At 38.0% G+C, this 21,902-nt stretch overlaps 1 protein-coding gene across 2 annotated transcripts in view; it reads right to left on the bottom strand.

The window, feature by feature from the left end:
* The window catches only part of LOC132109872 (TBC1 domain family member 9B), a 38,738-nt gene extending 17,262 nt beyond the window's left edge, over nucleotides 1-21,476 (bottom strand). For both annotated transcript variants that reach the window (XM_059516266.1, XM_059516267.1), the window contains exons 1-12: nucleotides 21,192-21,476; nucleotides 20,146-20,256; nucleotides 18,113-18,231; nucleotides 15,636-15,864; nucleotides 12,033-12,291; nucleotides 11,715-11,922; nucleotides 5,558-5,737; nucleotides 4,802-4,969; nucleotides 4,285-4,435; nucleotides 2,043-2,257; nucleotides 723-840; nucleotides 430-632 (exon numbers count right to left, since the gene is read on the bottom strand). In XM_059516266.1, the coding sequence (XP_059372249.1) occupies nucleotides 430-632; nucleotides 723-840; nucleotides 2,043-2,257; nucleotides 4,285-4,435; nucleotides 4,802-4,969; nucleotides 5,558-5,737; nucleotides 11,715-11,922; nucleotides 12,033-12,291; nucleotides 15,636-15,864; nucleotides 18,113-18,231; nucleotides 20,146-20,256; nucleotides 21,192-21,309 (2,079 nt within the window). In that variant the 5' untranslated portion in view covers nucleotides 21,310-21,476. The remainder of the gene's footprint in view (nucleotides 1-429; nucleotides 633-722; nucleotides 841-2,042; nucleotides 2,258-4,284; nucleotides 4,436-4,801; nucleotides 4,970-5,557; nucleotides 5,738-11,714; nucleotides 11,923-12,032; nucleotides 12,292-15,635; nucleotides 15,865-18,112; nucleotides 18,232-20,145; nucleotides 20,257-21,191) is intronic.
* Between the last annotated feature and the right edge of the window lie 426 nt (nucleotides 21,477-21,902).

The raw sequence follows: 21,902 nt of genomic DNA, 5'->3' as shown, positions 1-21,902 counted from the left end.
ATTGCTGTGGTTGTGTGTTTATCATCTTCACATTTGGTCAGTTACAGTGTTTCTATTTTCTCAGAGTTACAGCTGAATAGCTGGATGCCTTTGTCCATATTAGGGATTTCCTGAAACGTTTTTGGGGTAAAAATTAATACTTCACCTCAAGAGGTTTTCATTAATGTAAAAATATCCCTGACAATAATATATTTATCTGTGGGAAACACTGACTGCATACTATAGATTACATCATGCTGTCCGTCTTTTTACATCATGTTCATCAGCAACTGGCTTATAGGTCTGGGTCAGTATTTTTCCGTAAGTAATCACACCTAATTAATATTTGCTGTTTGCATGCTGTGAATATTTTGTAGGCAAAATAGTCCATGACTAAGAACCCCTTCAGAAACTTCATCAGTATTTGATGCAGCATCTGATAATCCTCACCTGGAAAATGACTTTAATGCCCTCGTAGAAGAAGCAGTCGACCAGCAGCACCGCGCTGTCGAAAGGCATGACGGACAGGAAGAGTGTGAGAAACCAGGACAGAGAGATGGTGGAGATGACGCCCAAATCCTGCATGTGCTCGTACAAGAGCGGCAAACACTCGCGGGTCAGCTCCTCAAACACGCCCTGGTCCACCAGCGCTCCTGTCACAGATCAGAAAACACCAGTGAGACCAGAACGACACATCTGACTGGTTACAACTTTCACTGTGTGTTTATATTTGCGTGACTGACCTACAACTCTAGTGTTGTAATAGTCGGGCAGCATCCGTTCACACAGAGCCACAAGCAGCCAGAAGGCCTCCTCTTCAGTACAATACAACAACAGCACAGAAGTAACAATGTTCATCGCCTGGAGAGAGAGAGAGAGAGAGAGAGAGAGAGAGAGAGAGAGAGAGAGAGAGAGAGAGAGAGAGAGAGAGAGAGAGAGAGAGAGAGAGAGAGAGATGAAGCAGAACCATGTAAAACAGCAGCTCTTGTATGACTTCTCCACAGCTGCGCCAGAGCACAGCTGGTCTCAAACCAGGATAATGTGCATATATAACGTACTGAACATGCACAGACTGCAAAACATCATCAATACGCAAAGAAAAAAAAAATGTACACAAAACTAGATTTCTCCATTACAAAAAAAAAAAACCTACATTTCAAGTGACCTGTGTGTCACACTGCAATGCAAGATTGGCTGACAAACACCATGTTCCTGTTTTTAATGTGCTGCAAAGAGTCTATTGGTATTGGTAAGAATCTATGATTGTTTATAGGGATGCATGATATATCGGCCACCATATCGATAGATGAATGTTAATTTTTCGCTATCGCTATCGAACCGATAAGAGAATTCGGCCGATATCTTAGAGCCGATAAATAATGCATTATTTCCTGCAGAGACACTTCAGATGTGCACGGTTCACCATGACGGTTTTTTATTGCTTGACATTATCATTGGAAACAATTCAAAAATGAAGATACAGTGAACTGCAACATGTGCAGGGCAAGTCTGTCATATTATGATGAGATTATTAGGTACAGTAAAATAATGTAACAGAATCTCGCATTTTCAGTCTTTTGTGCAATTGTACTTTGTAATATTATGTTTATTTTATGCATATAAATCAGATTTTTCTCATATAGCATGCGTTTGGTTAAGCTATAGCCTATAGAGGGTTAATAGAGCGCTTCAGTTTGTTGGCTGTTTTCTTCTGTCATCAAGACAAGCATATCCTAAGCAATTCTCTTCATGATTCTTTTGATGTTACGTTATGATCTAAAAACTAAATATCATCTAAAAAAACAAATGCACCAACAAGAAGAGTAAAACCTGACAATTTTGACATTGTGGAGACTAACCTGCGGTTGTGACAAAGGGAATTATTAATATTTTTTAAATAAATGATGTTTATCTGAAAGAGTAACAATGCAAACAGGTTTTCTGTAAGGGATAGGTTTAGGGTTAGGGGTTAAAAAATATAATTTGGTCAGTATAAAAGTAATAGAAGTCTTTGTTGAATCCCCACAATTCACAGAAACAAACGTGTGTGTGTGTGTGTGTACCTGGCAGTATCCGATGTTGGGGTTTCTGTAAGCGTAGGCGGTCAGGACGCGTCTCAGGGCAGCGATGCCCATCTCGTTCTGGAAGGCGTGATGTTCAGGCATTGAGCGGTGCAGGTCTCTCTCGATCTCCTCTGTCGCTAGAGTACATTTACCCATCGCCTGCTCAACCAAACTGGCATAGTAATCCGGGTGTGTGGCCATCTCATTCTGAGCACCTGAAAATGAGACAGATAACAGGTTTTAAAAGTCATGTGATCGTAATGAGCAGAGGGGCTCTATAACAACAGCTGACAGTCTTGTTTTTCTCTGACAGCGTGTGAGATCTCACACTGATGTGTAAACATGAAGGTCAGACACACGGGCAGCAGAAGTCAACACACACACACACACACATAGATAAACATGATAATACTCACGTTAACCGTGCAAAGTATGCAAATGTTCATTAATGCACTGCATACACAAATCAAGTACTGCGAATGCCAAAATGTGCAGGATATAAACAGTGCACACAAAGCAGAATACTGCATCCCATAATGCAACTTGTTCTAAGTGACCTCCTGACAGTTTTTTTTAATGGTGAAATGCTAACCTGATAAGGGACTGCAAATGAAAATATTGGTACAAAAGCATCAAAAGGAAATATTTATATTTATTTATTTTTACGTGGTTTGCTTCCAAATAAATAAATCCACTTACAATGTATCAAATGAACACTAATAAAATCGATCTTTTTCTTGGCAAAATAGATTAAACGTGCAAAATCACAATATTTAATTTTGAATGAAAAAACTAAAATCACGTGACTGGAATGTAGTACCAGTCTTGTAATTGATAGTAAAAAAAAACATATAAAAAAAAAAAGTCGCATATAACTGGGGAAAAAATGCACATAACAAAAAAAAAAAAAAGTTTCATTTGACATTCCTAAAACATAAAAAAAAAACAGAAAGAGTTAAACAGGAAAACGTTGCTTACATGCTAATTAGGGCTGTCACTTTTGTGAAAAAATCATTTTCAATTTTTAAGACATAAGTGTTCATTGAATCAATTGTAAAATCGATTTTCCATGTCTAAAAAAAAAAGACGTTTCCTTTTTCAACGCCAAATAATGGACGAACATAAAGAGAGCACTGGAAACGCACAAGTCAGCAATATTTCTTATTTATTGGCATGAAGTTTCGTGCAGAATAACGAACAGCAACAGGAGTGCAACATTCTCTGAAAATAATATATGCAGAGGGTACGGCTGCCATAACATAAACGAAAAACATCACTGCAGGCTTCAACCAGGCTGCATTTATGATTTAGGCAATTCAAAAATCTCCAATATTTTAAATAATGATTCAATCCATTTCAAACAACTGTTCAAAAAAATGACACTTTAAATTACTTGAAGTTGAGAACAGGCCTTGTGTGTAGGGCTGCGCCGATCACGATCGGCCGATCGTTAATGCGCATCTCGTCAGTAAAGCCGGTTCTCTAATCAGCGTGATTTCACATAGAGCAGCTGTTACTAAACAGAGCCGTTTAACGATCGGCCGATCGTGATCGGTGCACCCCTACTTGTGTGTTTTTTATTGACCGTAACCGACACTTAGTCTAGGCGGCACTAGGCAGGCATAATGAAATGCACAAAAAGGCTAGGGCCATTACAAATTTATTGGACAGGAAAACAAGTCGATCAGCATTTTCGGGGTCCAGAGCAGAGCGTTTTTTATTCACTATATGTCCAACTGTTGAGAAGACACGCTCCCAGGGACACTCAGGTACTTCATTGCCGGCTGCGCAAGGTGGGGGTATTACTGCCAATCTTCCACCACAAAAGCTGGTCGCTGTCAGCTGGCAATGGTGGCTCCTTTTCATAACTCAGCATCTCCTGTAAGAGGTCGCTTTCGACGTCACTGGGTCTTATAGGCGCGTAAAATTGCTGGTATTTTCTGTCTAGCTTTTGCTACGCCTATCTGCACTTTCGGAATTCTTTATTTTCTTTTTCTGCTTGTTTGTGAGTTGTTACATCTATTTTTTTAATTGTTAAATTTTTTTAAATTTAATAGTGTACATATTTGGTTAAAATCATTTTTTTGGTTGGTCCAATCGATTGTGCAATCTAATGCTAATATTATTATATTATTATTATAGCCCTAATGCCAATAAAAATGACCTATCAAAATGACTCAAACCAACACTAGTGGTGTGTTCCTGGTGGGCAGCGCCCCCTGGTGTTTGGAGAAGTCATTACCTGAGAACAGCAGCCACAGTTCTCCTCTCAGACTCTCTGGTATCCCGTTCAGAACCAGCTCTCTGGTCTTAGACGTGCGGTACATACACACTCCACGGCCAAACTCAAAGAAGTGGATGTTCCATGATTCCTCTTTCATCTTCTCTCTCGTCTGGAGGAGAAAGAGGAAGGTCAAAACATTACCAAGGAAACACAGAGAAACAAGTTTGTTTTTTCAAGATTTCATTCTATTTCTGTGAAAATTTATTTCAAATAATATTTGTATTCTTATTACTTTTTTTTTTTAGTTAAAAATAAAATCTAAAACAAATCTAAAATATATATATATATTTTTTTACTTTTATTCAGCATGAATGGTCTAAATTGATCCAAATGTACTTGTATTTTTTATTTATAAAAGAATCTTCCAGAAACTTGAACTGTAGTGCATTTAGCTGGGTAATAAGCAGATACAATTATTTTAAAATCCCTTTAGGCATATTTGAGGGCTGATGGATGTGAGAGGCGTGTGTCTCACCACTTTGGGCCCCAGCTCCTCTGGGACGTCCTGCTGGTAGATTTGCAGTAGGCCCTTCTTGGCGGTGGGCAGACTGGGGCTGTAGTGTTGGTTTTGGGGCATCTCTCCGAGCCCCAGGACAGGAGGGGACGAGGGCAGAGAGGGGGGTGTACACGGGCTGGGGTTCTCCTGGAAGCAATGATAAATGCGGAAACGAGTTATGCTTAAAAGTGGCAAATGTCTTTAATCATGAATAAGCAAATATTCTAGTTAACAAGTTTAAGGTCAGTAAGATATTTGTTTTTGAACTGAATTAATACTTTTATTCAGCAAGGATACATTAAATTGATCAAAAGTGACGGTAGAGATATTAATAATATTACAAAAGATTTCTATTTCAGATAAGTGTTGTTCTTGTGAAGTTTCTATTCATTACAGAATGCTGAAAGAAAAACAAAACACAGTTTCCAGAAAAATATGAAGCAGCACAACTCTTTCCAACACTGATATTAATCAGAAATGTTTCTCGAGCAGCAAATCATCGTATTAGAATGATTTCTGAAGAATCAAGTGACACTGAAGACTGGAGGAATGATGCTGAAAAAAACTGCTTTGATCACAGGAATTATTTTAAATTGTTTTTACTGTATATTTCAATCATGGTGAGCAAAAGAGACTTCATTCAAAAACATTTTAATGATCTTACCAACCCCAAACTTTTGATCAAGATTGTATATAACATGAAAAACGATACTAGTTTGATCAATTCTGACTCACGGATTGAATGTTTAGGCCACATGGCCTGTCAGGCGTGCGCTGCAGGAAGTCAGAGATGCGCTGTACCAGGAAGTCACGGTCTTTGAGGTTGGCAAACAGGAAGGTCATCTTGTTTTTAGTGCTGATCGACAGTGGACTCGGCAAAACACTGCTGCTGTCCGCTTTCTCCACTATAGTCACCTACAGAGAAAGAATGAGAGAGGAAGTGTTCGTAAAGCTGTTGTAACTATGTGTGTGTGTGTGTGTGTGCGTGTTAGTTCTGTCAAATGATTAACCGTGATTAATCGCATCCAAAATAAAAGTTGTTTACATTATGTGTGTGTACCATGTATATTTATTATGAATATATAAACAGGCACATACAGTACATATAGTTTACATTATATATAAATATATTTAATATAAACAGGCTTCTTACACCTTTTCCAAATTCAAATTTAAGCACTTGTCAAGCTTTCACTTTAAACTGTGGTAGAGTACATGTTACATACGCCACACACTTGAGTTTTTCACTTTAAATCAGATCTTATTGTGCTATTAAAAACCACCAGTCTGGATAGCATATAAATTTGCATAATATAAATAGCCAACATACCATATATAAGATAAACATTTGAAAAAAAAAAAACAAATAATAAGAATTTACAGGGTCTCTGCCGATTTTTTAAAATAATATTTAAGGCTTTTTTTACCCTGCAACAATAAAATAAATACTGTATGAGCGGGGTAGGGCAACATATATTGTAACATATTAAACCATATAATGAAATGATTTGCAGTTCAAGTACAGGTTTTCACAAATAAAAAGAGTTAAAAGTGACAAGCCTCAGTCTTAACATTTTTGAATGAAGGAACGAGTCAGAAGTATAAACAATTGTCATTTTCAATAAGCCTGTCTGATTTTTTTGTTCAGAACAAAAAGCTAATTGGCCTATGTGCTTTAAAAAAAAAAAAGACAGACAGTAAGATGTGTGTGTGCTTTAAAGTAAAATAATTCTTTATACTTTTGTCTCCTCCCATTTATTTATTTCTTAAAGGGGCCCTATTATGCTTTTTCACTTTTTCAACTTTATTTAGGTCTTTCATGTTTTTGAGCATAAAAATGATCTTTAAAGTTACATAGCTCAAAGTCCACTTCAAAAGGATATATTTTAACAAATCACTTTTCAAAAACTACAACAAATTACTCGTTTGGACTACAACGCATGTTTTCCGGGATTTGTGATATCACAATTATCGACGAATGGGACGAGACCTGGTTGAGCTGCTCTAGAGAAGGCAACGAGTGTTATCACTATGTCGGAGATATGCTAGCTTTCCCAAGACAGATGAGCTTAGAGTGGTTACAGTCTTCTGGGATTAAATTGCGCTCAAATGGATTTGATTTTGACACAATATTAACACTGAAGCTTGCAGACGGCTATGGTAAGTGGCATGACATTTCCCGACCAGGCGTCGAGTGGAGCCAATCACAGCACAGACTGGCCCAGCTAACCAATCACAGCACAGACTGGCCCAGCTAACCAATCCCAGCACATTTCGTATTCCAGAAGGCGGGCCTTCATTTGATACAGGAACTATTAGAGTCGTTAATACCAGTCTGGGGAGAGGGGTGTTCAGGCATGTGATCAGCTAATGACAAAAAAAAAAAAAAAAAGAAAATCTGACCACGCCCCAAGCCACAAGTCATGCTCCCAGCACTCATTATTAAAAATATATTTTTTAGCACATTAAACGATATATCTTATATTGTAAAAATACATACTTTCCTGTAAAAATTTACAAAAGCAGCATTTAATAATCATGACAACAATATAATATATTATAATAAAGTACTATAATATATTAAAGTATATAGAATTGTTATTATTATTAAAGTACCTGCCAAAAAGTTTGGAGAAATTACAATTATTAATGATTTTGAAATTATTATCATTACTCCAGTGTTCAGTGTCACATGATCTTTTAGAAATCATTACAATTTGACTCAAGAAACAGTTCTGATTATCATTAATGTTAAAAACAATTTTGCTGCTTCATATTTTGTATGAAAATTATGCACTTTATTTTTCAGGATTTTTTTGATAAATATAGTTTAATGAACAGCATTTACTTAAATTGCTAAATTATAGTAATTAAATTTGTTAATGCATTTATTAAATAGAAATCATTTTAAATGTCTTCACTCACTTTCATGCAGGAATAAAATTAGAATTTTTTTTATTTTCTTTTTTAAATCTAATACAAATGTTTGAGTGCTCTGCTCGTGTTTGGCCATAGACTGTATAAAAACATGGACGTAGTGTCCGTGACGTCACCCGTAGTCTCCTGAAGTGTGTTTTTGAAGCCTAAAGTGTGTAGAGCGGGCCGTCGCCATCTTGGCAGCGCGTCACCGCGCGACTCTGCCGGACAATCAAAAATGGGCAAAAAGGCGGGAGCTAGTTGCTGAAGCCACACCCACCTAGCGCGACGGCAGTGTCAGCTAAAGCCCTGCATGTTAGCCCAAGCCCGACGGGCCCCGACTTATTTATGCCCCTAGGGACTGGGCTTCGGGCCAATTTTCACGTTATAGCTCACATGCGGGCCGGGCCTCGGGCCTTATTTGGGTTATCCTTCTATTTATATTTTTAGACATTAATAAAAAAAAAAGAGAGAGAAGTTGACGTCGACAATAGAAAAACAAACATAGACATTTCATAACCTCATAACTTTCATAATCTGATAATTCAACCCGTTATAATTATAGTACTGACATACTGACATGACAGTCTCACGCACGCACGCACGCTTTTCCGTCAGCGCGACCCACGATTATACTTCACTTATATCCACTTATTGTAGTAGTAGCTATTATAGGCCTCTAAATGAATGTATTAATCATAGCCTAGTTGGCCAACTAATAATTATAAAATGATGATTCATGCAGCGGCGAGCATTTCTGTGTCTGCACCTGTTGTTGTGGGCCACGCAGCAAAGAAGAGAGCGCTGGCCGAGTTTGAAAACATTGTGGCGCAGGACGAGGATGACGACGATGAAGTACAGCAATACATGCGCCTCAATCACAACATGGAAGGGGATGGACGAGATGTGCTGCTATGGTGGAAACAGCACGAGACCCTGCTACCGCAACTGTCAAGACTGGCTCGCTCTGTGTTTAGTGTCCCGCCAGCAGCAGCAGCGAACGTGTCTTCAGCGCAGCGGGAAGAGTGATAGAAGAGAGGAGGACGGGGTTAAAACCTTCCACTCTGGATGCTATTCTTTTTCTCCACGATGCTCTGTAAGAGACTGTTCTAACTTTTCATTTGACTGGACTTTATTTTCGTTTAACTGTTGGAAACTAATGGAAAAAAGAATGGACATGTTCTGTGGTGCATTTTTGAGGTAGGATAACCTGCAAGTTTGTTTTTAATTAATTTCATTTGTTTAGATTGTAGGCTATTTCTCATTTCGTTTGCGAGCGCTGTTGCGACCCTCCCTCAGTATTTCAATTTTTTTTATTTTACTCACTGTGGTTTAATAAATAAACATATATTAAACTAACTGTCTGTGTGATATGCTTGAAGTGTTTTATATCTATGGATTTTATTGTAGCCAAGTAAAGTATTAGCGTTAATTTGAGAGGCTTAATTGATTAAATATGTTTTAGGCTACTCGCTGTCGGCTCGGCTGATTAACGTAAATCATTAAAAAAAAAATGCTCCAAACATTTTTTTAAATTAACTTGATAAAGAAATGAAAAGAAACATAACACAAAACTGACCCCTTTTTTAATTGTTGCAAATAGGGCAGGCTTCTGCTGTGTAATAAAATAAATAAATAAAAACACGGGCTCGTGTCGGACTCGGGCTGATAATTCTGATGAGCTGTCGGACACGGGTCGGGCTAGGGCCTAGATTTGAGGCCCGTGCAGGGCTCTAGTGTCAGCAGCGGCAATCTACCTGTCACTCAAGTGGATAAAAAAAATTCACCCCCCTCACAGTTTTCATGAAGGGCAAAATTAGCTATTTAGACCAAAATCATTTTTTGAACCAGGCTGTAAACATGTTTTTTCCTGCTGTAACGTTGGGCATTTTAACATGGGGAGTCTATGGAACTGACTCCCTTTTGCAGCCAGCCTCAAGCGGCCAGTCAATGAATTGCTGTTTTAGTCACTTCCTTATTGGCCTCACGAGAGAGAGCGGGAGGTTGGCGCTCGTGTTTGGCGCTTTGAATCATTTGAACGTTTTAACTGTCCTGCAGATGGCGCTGCGAGCTCGTGCAGTGCTCTCAGGACCATTCTGTCTGTGATGTTTCTTTTCGCAGTTTATTTAGGTAATAGCTTAAGGCCATATGCGCGATTTCAATCATCATGCAGCCCCCCCCCCTGCATGATGATTGAAATAATAATAATATAATAAAAACCTAGTATAAGAGCCTGTTCTATTACATAACCCAAACAAAATCAAAACTTTGTAAAAGAGCATAATAGGACCGCTTTAAAAATGGTTTACAGGCTACAATATGGGTCTCTGTCTGCCACTAGGTGGCGCTTTTGGAACAGCATGAATACAACGGTTTCCCTGGTAATGCTGTACACAAAGCTGCAGTCAGAATAAACCCCGACAAGGTGATCAGGTCTTGTATCAGCCTGAAGGGGTTTATTCCGAGATTACAACCAGCTGGAAGTGCATTATCACACTTATTACACGGCTACTTGCCACATAAGTAAATAATTAGACGTGAAATATTTTTACGCAAAGCTTCCATGAAGACAGCAGTTGCAAGCAAGCGGCAATTTCAAATCAGACCGACATTTAAGGGAAACGGTGCAGTCAAACCACTTATTACACAACAGTTCACTACAAAAATAATTAAGGCAATAAAATAATTAATGTGCAAATGTTTTAAAACCTGTACAGAGTATAAAACAATCGTAGCAAAATGACAGCAACTGCATTTGCATGAAACGAGAGCGAGTCCGTTATACCAGGATGACATAAAATAATTGTACACCATTTTGAATTGATTTTTTATATTTTATCAGCTAAACAAACGCAAAGCTTCCGCAAAGAAGAAATAGTTCAAGCAAGAGTACAGTGCCGACTGTTGTTACAGGATGAGCCTGTGATGAGCTTTTACAGGTTGTTGTTATCCAGGGATAGCGTACCTCGGAATGTCGCGACTGACCAATCAGAATCAAGTATTCCACAAAGCCATGTAATAATATAACTTAACTGACAATGGGCATTTTTGTTTACCTTTTACATGGCTTAAAAGCGACTCTCCAATAATAAAGCAGACATTATTTTAACCATAATTTGTCTTTGTCTTTTTCAAGCCAATGCTGACTGAAGCAGCAACCTCCCGACATGTGTTTATGTCGCGCTCTGCTCCAATATAGGGCGCACAGACCGACAGATCACACTATAGCCACCACAGACTGTAAAAAAGATGGATGTTGCGTCTCCACTTCCTTCCACTATAGAAAAGTGAAATCAAAGCATCTCAGTATGGCCGCTGCTATCTGCATCAAACTCCCGCCCAAATCATCAAATTACTGGCTAAAATCTAATTTATCACAAAAACATACAATAGAATATGTATTAGCATGATAACAATGACCTAAAATCTTAAATGACCAAACCATCTTTCAGAAAATTGTATTGAATGTATATGGTCCTATTAGTTTACATGGAGAGGGCGGGGTTTATGACCTGTACTGCAGCCATCCACCAGGGGGTGATCAAAGAGCCCACAGCTTCACTTTTCAGGATACGTAAGGTACATCTGATAGCCACACGCACAAGTCGACTTTTTTTTACAATCTATAGTCGAGCGGAACGGTTTTCATTTTATGCAAAAAGTAATTTTTTTTTCAAATAATGCAATTTATTATAAAACCAATGCAATTGCCACATCAAATACTTTATTTAAAATTCAAGCACTTTTCAATCCTTAAAGACACTTTGTTAAAATTAAAACATTTTCACAGATTTCAAGCAACCATACGAACCCTGTTTATAAACATATTTTTCTGAAATATATACATACATGTGTGTATTTATGTGTACATAATAAATATACACAGTACACCCACACATATATTACATAAATAAAAACTTTACTTTTAATTTGGCTGTGATTAATCATTTTACAGGATGTGTGTGTGTGCCTTTACCTCTCTCAGGGGAATGATAAGTTGACACAGATCTTCCTCTCGACTGGCAAAGCAGATGTAGTTGTTAGAAACAAACATCTGACCGACGACATGCATCTTAGCGAACGGCGTCCAGAGTGTACAGTCGGTGTGCCCATCCAAACGCTCGTCCTGTGTGAGCCGGAACAGCGCTCTGTACCGCTCGTTCTTTGCACGTGCATCCAAGTCCCTGAAACATGAGAAAACACAAAATCGCTAAATAAAACCAGACAATTCTGACAAACGGGGCACTCTGTTTACAAAATGAAATTCAAACTCATTTGTGAACGTCCTGCTCACCTCTTGAGCGCAGAGACGTTTTTGAGGGTCTTGCAGGGTTTGGGGAGCGAGCGGTCGGCGGCGAAGCTTTCGTTGTCCAGCAGCTGTCTCATGGCAATGTTGGCCAGCTGCTCCATCAGTTTAAAGGTCTCGTTGATGTTGAGGAACATAGAGAAGAAGTGCTCTGTGTCGCGTGTGCTCACACGGATGCTCTCGGGGAAAACCAGCGTGGCGTTCTTGTCCAACTGCGTGACATCTGTCCACTGCACCACCAGCGAAACTACAGTCACAGGAATGAAAATAAAGATGGAAAAGATTTGAAAAACAGGAACAGATTTCATTATGCATGGTGGAAAAAAGCAGCATGCACTAACAACAACTAAAGAACACTTCATTCACTATGAGACAGCCTTTTTCACAGAGCATTTAAAATGACATCACTCAACAGCTATCTGATTGGTCAGTCCTAATTTCAACCACAATATCTAATATGATATTAAATATAGGATAACTGTTTAATCCTGTTAACTTTAGTATGCACACGATCTATCAAAAGTTTGGGGTTTGTAAGATTTATTTTTTATTTTTTTGGAAAAAAGTTATTTGCTCACCATAACTGTATGTGTTTGATAAAAATACAGTAAAGAATCACGATTTTTTTGGTCTCATATAGAGATCACGATTCTCCTACGATTCTTTATTATTATTATTATTATTATTAATATTATCATAAATTAATACTTTTATTTTGCAAGGATTCTTTAAATTGATCAAGTGTGACAAAGACATTTATAACAAAATATTTCTATTTCACACAAATTTTGTTCTTCTGAACTTTCTATCAAAGAAACCTGAAAAAAATCTACTCATCTGTTTTCAACATAATAATAATAATAATACATGTTTTTTTAACCCGCAAATCAGAATATTAGAATGAATGTGACACTGAAGAGCTTGGATTAATGATGCTGAAAATACAGCTGTGCATCCCAGAAATTACTCATTTAAAATACATTCTAGTAGAAAGCAGTTATTTTAAATTGTAAAAATATTTCAAAACTTTACTGTTTTTGCTGTACTTTGGATCAAATAGATGCAGGTTTGGTGAGCAGAAGAGACTTTAAAAAACATTACACATCTTATGGTTCAAAAACTTTTGACTGGTAGTGTATATATATATATATAATATATTTAAAACCCTAGTTTTTTATATTAGAATGATGAAAAAGTTGTCACACTTGTGACACACTTGTCACAATGCAATCGACACGAACGTTATTTGAAGCGTGGTACTTTCATTTTTTGTTATATTTTGATCGCTGCCATATAGACATCAATGTTTATATCTAGCTATAAACTTTATTCCAGTTTTTTCTGTGATAATATAAATGACTGTAAGACAGAAATATTCCTGTGTAGTTGAAAAGACCGTTTGTGAAGCTGTTTCTTAACCAAACATGGTAAGAGCTCTCTCTGTGTCAGCGGCAGTGCGATCACGGATTTGAATGATCCAGTAAGACTTTGTCAAAGGTTTAAAACAGACTCGGGGAATCGTTGTCATTTAGAAATTAGATCGAGAGGGTGTCTGAATCGAGATCGCGATCTTTTAACGATTAATCGTGCAGCTCTAATTAAAATAACTGTTTTCTATGTCAATACATTGCAAAATGTAATTTATTCCAGTGATGCAAAGCTGAATTTTCAGCATCATTACTCCAGTCTTCAGTGTCAAAACACCTTTCAAAAATTATTCTAATATGCTAATATCTATAATGATTTGCTGACAGTGTTTTCTTACATTTATTCTTAATCTTTTGTTACATTTATTTTAAAAAGTCATCAAAAATACGACGCTGTTCGTTTGGGTTCTAGATACATTGCATATTAGGGATGGGCGTTTTCCACAAATAGCACATTCGAATATTTGAGCTCACAAAAAACGAATATTCAAATATTCGTTTATTTAAATTAAGTTTAATGAGTCAGACGTTATTTTTCAGCAACATTTGTTTTCGTCATTTTGAACAAGCTTACAATAAGCTTGAACATTACACATCGTGTTTTGTAGCTGAAAACCTTTAACAATGCGTGCAAACAAACAAAAGTACAGATTAAAAGCAAAAAAAAAAAGTGAACAAAGAAAAAACGTAAAGCAGCCTGCAGCAATTAGGCTATTGTACAGAATGCTTACACTTAACTTTTAAACTGTCAGCAAATCTTTTTTGCTTTTTTTCTATTGTTTCAAATGTTCTTGTTAAGAAATACGGGCATGTAAACATGATTGGGGGAAAGTCGGCTCCTTAGTCTGTTAACAATAAGGCCGGCCGTGGAGAAAACGCGCTCTGACGACACAGACGTTGGCGGGACTCACAAATAACGGTGTGCTAAGCGAATCAGTTTTGTGAAGCGCTTCGTGTTTTCGTTTACCACTGAATGGGATCCTCATCTGGTGGAATACATGGCTCCAGCAAGAACTGTTCCCACTCGTCTCGGCTGGACTCTCTGTAATCATCGCTGGAGAACTGGCTCAGCCTTTTCCGACAAGTGGGCATTGCATCCTCTTCATCGTGGCGACTGCATCCGCACCACTCGCATCAAGGAAAATGTTCTGATAATGTTCAAAAAAGTTTTTTTTCTTACTTCTCTCATGTTTTCATCGAGAAACCTGAGATGTTTGTACCGAGGGTCTGGTGCGGACGCGAGAAGAGGAGTTTTCACTGCATTCTCCAAGTTAGCTGTGTTTATTCGTTGCTTGAGAGATGCCACAACAATGTTCTTGAATTCGGTCACTTTCTGTGATTCTTCACGGCATATTTGAAGTACTGTAGAAGACCGCAGTTCTTTTAGGGGGCGTTCACATATCGCGTCTTTTGCATGCTCAAGTTCGTTATTTCCAATGTAGGCGCGCGGTATGCACGCTCATAATGGAAGCGACGCGGTCGCGATGCGCACGCGGTGCAACGCGGTCCCGTTTTTTTACAGGCGCGTCCGCACAGCATCGAGTTAAAAACATCTCAACTTTCAGAATGCTACAAGCGCACCGCAGGTCATGTGACAAGAACTAAACATTCAGCTTCATCCTTTCCTGTAACAACGTTGAAAGCTCAGCCAAGATGAAGGAACAGCTGATCATAGCTGTATATGGATTGCCATTTTGAAATAAATTTAGTAGCAGAGCTACTGAAAGCGATTTTTTTTGTGCTGCAAATCCATTTATACTTTGCTGAAATTTCCGTCTTCATGGAGAGAACGCGTCGCCTCAGGAGCGCTTCTGCCCGAGCGCTTTGGAAAGAAGGAGAAAGCGGAGCGCATAGCCTTTTCCACGCCTTATTAGGCGCGATATGTGAATGGCCCCTTAGTCATTCATTAATTATTTTTTGCTTGCATACACCTTCAAATATGCCGTGGAGAATCACAGAAAGTGACCAAATTAGGTTTTATTGTGAACTTTTTTTTTTTTGTTTTTTTTTTTGCGAAAGTCGAATATCATTTTTATTTATCGAATAATTAGAGCAGAACGAATATTCGAATGTTCGACTATCCGTGCACATCCCTATTGCATATTGTCCAAATTTAGTCCCACTGTATATTTTACAGAATGCATCAAGTCTGAATGTATCTCACCCTCTTTTCCCAGCAGAAAGGAGTAGAAGCAGAGGTGATTTACGGACAGGTAGATCCAGCCCTGCCGCGGGACTCTGCCCTTCCAGTAGCTGCAGGGGTAATAGTTCACCAGCTTCTCTTCCTCCGGCATTCCGAACAACTTCCGCATCTTCAGCTCGGCTTCACGGAACTTCCCAGGATCCTCGTCTTCCTGAGCTTTGCCACTTTTATTCTCTTCAGCGATGATGCCCTGCAAAGAACAAGTCAAAGTAGAGCTGAAACAACGAATCGATTTAATCGATTAAAATCGATTATTAAAATAGTTGTCAACTAATTTAGTCATCGATTCGTTGCTAAATAACTTTTATTTGCCGTAAGCGGCTCATTTCGTGCATATTTCAAATCTGCGGTGACCAAAGTGTGGCAGTAATGAGCCACCGGAGGTTTTACTCAGCCAGTACAACAGGAGAAGTAGCGAATAGCCAATAGCTGGCCTTGTTTTATGTCACGTGCTTCCCGAGCAGCGTCTCTGCAGCCATAGACATCATATGATGTCTATATGTCTGCAGCATTCAGCGTGATGTGGGAGTACTTTACATTGAGCCTTTAAAAAAGAAGAGTAACCTGTAAACTCTGCACTACTGCACTGTTTAAGGGGACGTTCACATATCGCGTCTTTTGCGCGCTCAAGTTCGTTATTTCCAACACCGCACCGCATCGAGTTAAAAACATTTCAACTTTTCAGAATGCTGCAAGCGCTCCGCGTGTCATGTGACAAGAACTAACCAATCAGCTTCATCCTTTCCCGTAACAACGTTAAAGGCTCAGTCAAGATGAAAGGAACAGCTGATCATAGTTGTATATGGATTTCCATTTTGAAATAAATTTAGTAGCAGAGCTACTGCAAGCGATTTATTTGAGCTGCAAATCCATTTATCCTTTGCTGAAATTTCCGCGTCTTCAAGGAGAGAGCACGTCATGGTTGCTTAGCAAAGGCAGACGCCTCAGGGGCACTTCTGCGCGAGCGCTTTGGAAAGAAGGAGAAAGCGGTGCGCCTAGAGTTTTCCACGCGTTTTTAGGCGCGATTTGTGAACGGCCCCTAAGACTTTCATTTGTGCAGATTCTCCAGTACAATGTTGTTTGCAAATGTTTAGTCGTAAAAGCTGATAACATTGCTTTTTAACAGTTAACATTTAAAGCTTTACAAACATGTTCTGTGATCAGTTTGTCGTTTACCAGTTCAAAATTCAGTCGTGCAGCCTAATTATGACTGAATGAGAGAGGTAAATGTAGATATTTGAAATGCACTTTTTTTTCTAAGTATTCACTGCTCTTTTTCACACAGTAGGTTTTTTGTGTGTGTCCTATTTTTTTTTCTGGACAACCTTCTGATGGATTTTACTTTAAATTGTGAGTTCCATTCAGGTTTCATGCCATTGGCACTTTTTTTGAAGGATTGTTTACAATTTCACAGCAAAAGCTATAAAGCTGTTTCCCAGTAAATAATAAAATACAATGCACTGCAATTTTATTCTGTTTTATCCTTATTCTTCGTGAAAATATGTTCTGAAAGATTCCTTAATAAGCTTTGTTCGGGATGTTAAACTACTTTAGGAGCTCTAAGGACTGCCATGGTGAAAACATTATTTTAAATCTCCTTGTGAAATTTGCTAGAGTATGGGTCAGTGTTCTGATTGCAGAAGAGTTCGACAGGATTACTAACACAATAAAACAACTCCAGGTATATTTTTGATGAGGATATGACAGTGCAAAATGGTTAAAATCTCTTAAATCTATGCTGAATGATAAAGACCATTTATTAATAATTTACTTGGGGAAAAAATGGAAAAAACTAAAATATAAGTACATAAACCGATTAATCGATTAATCGTAAAAATAATCGACAGATTAATCGATTATCAAAATAATCGTTAGTTGCAGCCCTAAGTCAAAGTTTGGGGTCGGTAAGGATACTTCTGCTCATTTATATGATTCTAAATATAGTATGAAAAGTAATAATGTGAAATATTATCATTATTTATTTAAAATAACGTTTTTCTATTTGAATATATTTTAAAATGTAATTTATTCCTGTGATCAAAACGGAATTTTCAGCATCATTTCTCCAGTCTTCAGTGTCACATGATCTTTCAGAAATCATTTTAATAAGCTGATTTGCTGCTCAATAAATATTTCTGTCATCAATGTTGAAAACTTTTTGTAGTTTGTTTTGCCAGTTTGAAAGTATCACATTCTTTTAATAAAAAAAACAAGTACAACCAGTATACGATTCCCTTTTTAACAAAATAAAGTAAACCTAGCAAACAACAAAAAGTGAGAGAAAGTTGTGTTACTTATTTAGAGAAATATTCAGACCTAGATTAAGATTTGAGGAGCAACCATAATTCACCATCTCTGAAGAAATTACTTAATCCTAATTTAATGGCTTCAATACATGTCTTTACTTTGACAAATAAAATAAAAATAAAAAATCGCACCTGTATTTTGCCCTTGACGAAGGTGGTGATGTCATCGTCATTGTCAAAGATGGACAGAGTCTGCAGTAGGTTTGTTTCGAGCCACTCCCAGTGTTCAGTGATCTCCTTACGAGACGAGCCTGACACACACACACATCAGAATTCACTGTGTCACAGCCTTTAATATGTCACTCTAAATCAGAGCGTCTGTTTAAAGGTCAGATGAGGTTTACACAGGAGATCCAGCCAATGTGACTCACAGTGACTGCGATGAGCCCGGGTAAAAGAACCAGAGCTTAAGTCAAAAAGTATCTGTTAAAACATCGAGACAGTTTCCTTTGTTATCGGTCATCTGACTAAACATATCCAGAATAATCAATTGGTCTGGAGAAAGACAATTCAACTGTTAGCTAGATTGAGAGCTCTAGATCACCTATAATATAAAGTCAGTATTAGTTTACAGATGTTTGTCATTTTAAGTGAGTAATTGTTAGATTAATCATTTTAGCATGTGGATGGAGGGACTTGTGCTTATTAATTAAAAACAATGAAAAAAAATCATTACTTGCTGTTCTGTCCTCACTAGACAAGAGGACACTTAAAGGTCAATGTATAACCAGAATCACAATTCTTTATGATTAAACCGAACCATTACACTCCCCGCCTGCTATAGATGCTTTTATACCACTATTTAATACTAATCAGTCTTTGTATCACTACTTTGGGGAAGCAGGAGAATAAGTTGAGTCACTGGGCACAAGTAGACACGAGTAATCCCTTGGTTCACAACTTTAACTTCCACTTTTCTGATCCTCTTGACTTTGGGATGCTTTTTTAGAAATGAGTACAGGAGCACAGTATCTGGCCCTAATAAAACTAATTAAAAATGAATACACTTATAAAAAAAAAACTATAAGAAACACAAAACAAAATGACTAAAATGATTAAAAATATATAGACAAATTCTAATTGAAACAATTTTACTATAATAGTATACTGATACTAAAAAAAAAATTCTGTCAGTGTCTCATATTTGCTGTGCTTTAAACTGCATTTTTATTGAACTGAAATGCAAATTTGTGGAATAAATGTAGTGTATTTTGTGATACAATGTATATATACTGCTCAAAAAAATAAAGGGATCACTTAAACAAACAATGTAACCCACAAGTGTTCCCTTTATTTTTTTGAGCAGTATATTATAAAACCTATTGGCGATTTACTGTAATAACATGACTTTAGCCATTCGATAAGAAATCTGAACTTCTGGTTGGAACCTAAAGATTTGCGAAGCTTTCTAAGGTTCACGAAGCAGTGTTTTCAAAACCATCCATTAAGAATTTTAACCAACCCATATAAGGCTATAAATAAGAACACTAGAAAATTAACAGGCACAATATGTGATTTGTCACCACTAGAGGGCGCGTATTCAAAACAAACAAAGGCGTAGTTTAATGACACTGTGACTGAGTGTGGATCATGAGAGTTGCCAATGCAATCCGATCGGACTCAGGCAACAAGTGTGACACACAGCTCGAAAGCAGCAGAGCTTTTATTATGGCACAAGCGCCCACTTCCGCTCCTTCCGGTCATGCATATGTGTGGGGAAAAAAGCAGCGCTGTTTTATGATACTAGATACATTTAAAGGTTCTGTTCTAATGCTACTCTGTGCTGTTGTCACCAGTCTATTAAAAAGTATAACTAATAATTAATATATATATTAAAGCATCTTTGGTGTTTACATGTTTTCTACACAACAAAACAGAAATCGAGGGTGTGTGACGTCACACTCACACACACACACATATATATATATATATATATATATATATACACATATACATATACACATATACATATATATGTAATGATTATATTTTAAACAATGACATTACATATTAAGTAAGCACCAACTAATAAATCAGTTTGAAACTAAAATTATGCAGTTGTTGTTGTTGCATTTCTGCACACTAAGCATGTGAGCACATCCCTATTTTGTGGACATTTAGGAGCCGGATATCTGTGTGATTTTCTACAGACTTTAACAACTGACCACAAGCAATATTCCAGAAGATCTGTGACTCTCCCGTCTGGTGCAGGATCCTGTACGGAGCCACGCGAGCACTCGAGTCCAGCACCACATCCAGCGTACCCACCAGCAAACCTGAGAGACAAACATAAAGAGACAGAGGTTCACAGGTCACATCTACATGCAGAGAGAGAGAAAGGGGGGAAAAAAAAAACTGTTTTAGTCAATAACAGGCGTCAAGAGCGCAGTGGTTTCCATCAGTTCTCATTGCTGAGACACATATTTACCCAGATAAACACTCGCGCGTGAGACAGGAATTTAAGACATGGCATGCCATTTGTCACACACATCTTAACTTCCTCCTACAGTGGTCACATGATCCGTTAATGTGTGATTCTGATGGGGACATAAACACTAACTGGCTTCTTCAAAAGGGATAAAGCTTCGATGCATTGCATAATGCAAAGAATATTGCACAAGTGTGGTATGAACACACAGTACACCTAATAAGAGTCTCATTAAAGGATGACAAAACACCCGTATGATGTAACTTCCAGACAACAACAGGGGAATGCTGAGGTCTTCGTAATGTAATTGAGTTTATAGTCGGGTTCAGAGGTGAATGCAGTCATTCTGCTGTCATGTGTGACACTCCTCTTAAAAAGTGCCTGATTTAGGAGCCAAGGAAACGCATATGAATATCTTTCACAGGAGAGAAGAAGTAGTTAACATATTGTGACACAACACAAACCAAGCAAACGCTTTTCTTCCATGAAACTCAAGATATATATATATATATATATATATATATATATATATATATATATATACCCATAAAGCAAGTATAAACTTAAATTTCATAAACATGTCAGATATAAATAAACAGATGACGCAAACAGTCTGCATCAGTGATGAGATGCGACCAAAACACATCCATCTACAGATTATTCCATATGTTATAATGAATCATCAGCTAGTATTACTGCGTTGATAAACTCTCCTTCATTATGCACGTGTGATCTGTCATGCACACGAGCCCCGACTGTGTATATTTGGGTAATATCTCGTACCCGTGAAGCCTCCTCCGCGCCCGTGTCCCTTCCTCCTCTGCAGGATGAAATAAGGGTTCGCCCGCTCGCTCACCCACAGCGCGTTGGCCAGTAACACCTCCTCCGGGATGATCCACATGGCTGCACGGGCGCTTTCACTCAGTATATGCGGCGAATGTGTGAGTTTTAATCATGCCAGAATGAACGGGGCTCAGCCGATGTTTGTCTGCGTGAGAGCCGCCCAACTCACTGCGTGCGAAACCAGCCACCGTGGAGCCAAAATGGCCTCCTGAGCAAGTGGAACTTCAAAATAAAAGTCTTGAGCACCATCGTCTGCTTCTACTTCTTCTTCTTCTTCTTCTACAGTGAATTTTATTGGCAGCTTACAATCTTTGTGCATTACCGCCATCTATTGGATTGAGGTGTGATCACATTGGAAGTCATAAATAAATGTATATTTATTAATAATTGAAAAAAAAGGAGATCAGAGCCCAAGCTTCAGCTAGCGCTGCGTGTTCAGCTCCTCCAGCTTTAACCTCAGCTCAACCTCCAGAGAAAAAAAGGTATAATTAAATTGGGTTAAGTCTTATTGCTAGTTGTGTTTCTTTAAGAAACTCTATCACTGCTTTGGTTGTAGACTGTGTTCCAGGAAGACTTAAAAGGTTGCTCAAAGTAACAGTAACAGTTCTTTGTTACACTCCTAAATTTTTCTCTCTTTTCAGAGTATTGCCT

This window comes from Carassius carassius, chromosome 29 (assembly GCF_963082965.1).
Source record: "Carassius carassius chromosome 29, fCarCar2.1, whole genome shotgun sequence".
Taxonomy (NCBI): domain Eukaryota; kingdom Metazoa; phylum Chordata; class Actinopteri; order Cypriniformes; family Cyprinidae; genus Carassius; species Carassius carassius.
The sequence above is the reverse complement of the archived record's forward strand: the minus strand, read 5'-3'. Positions and strand labels throughout refer to the sequence as shown.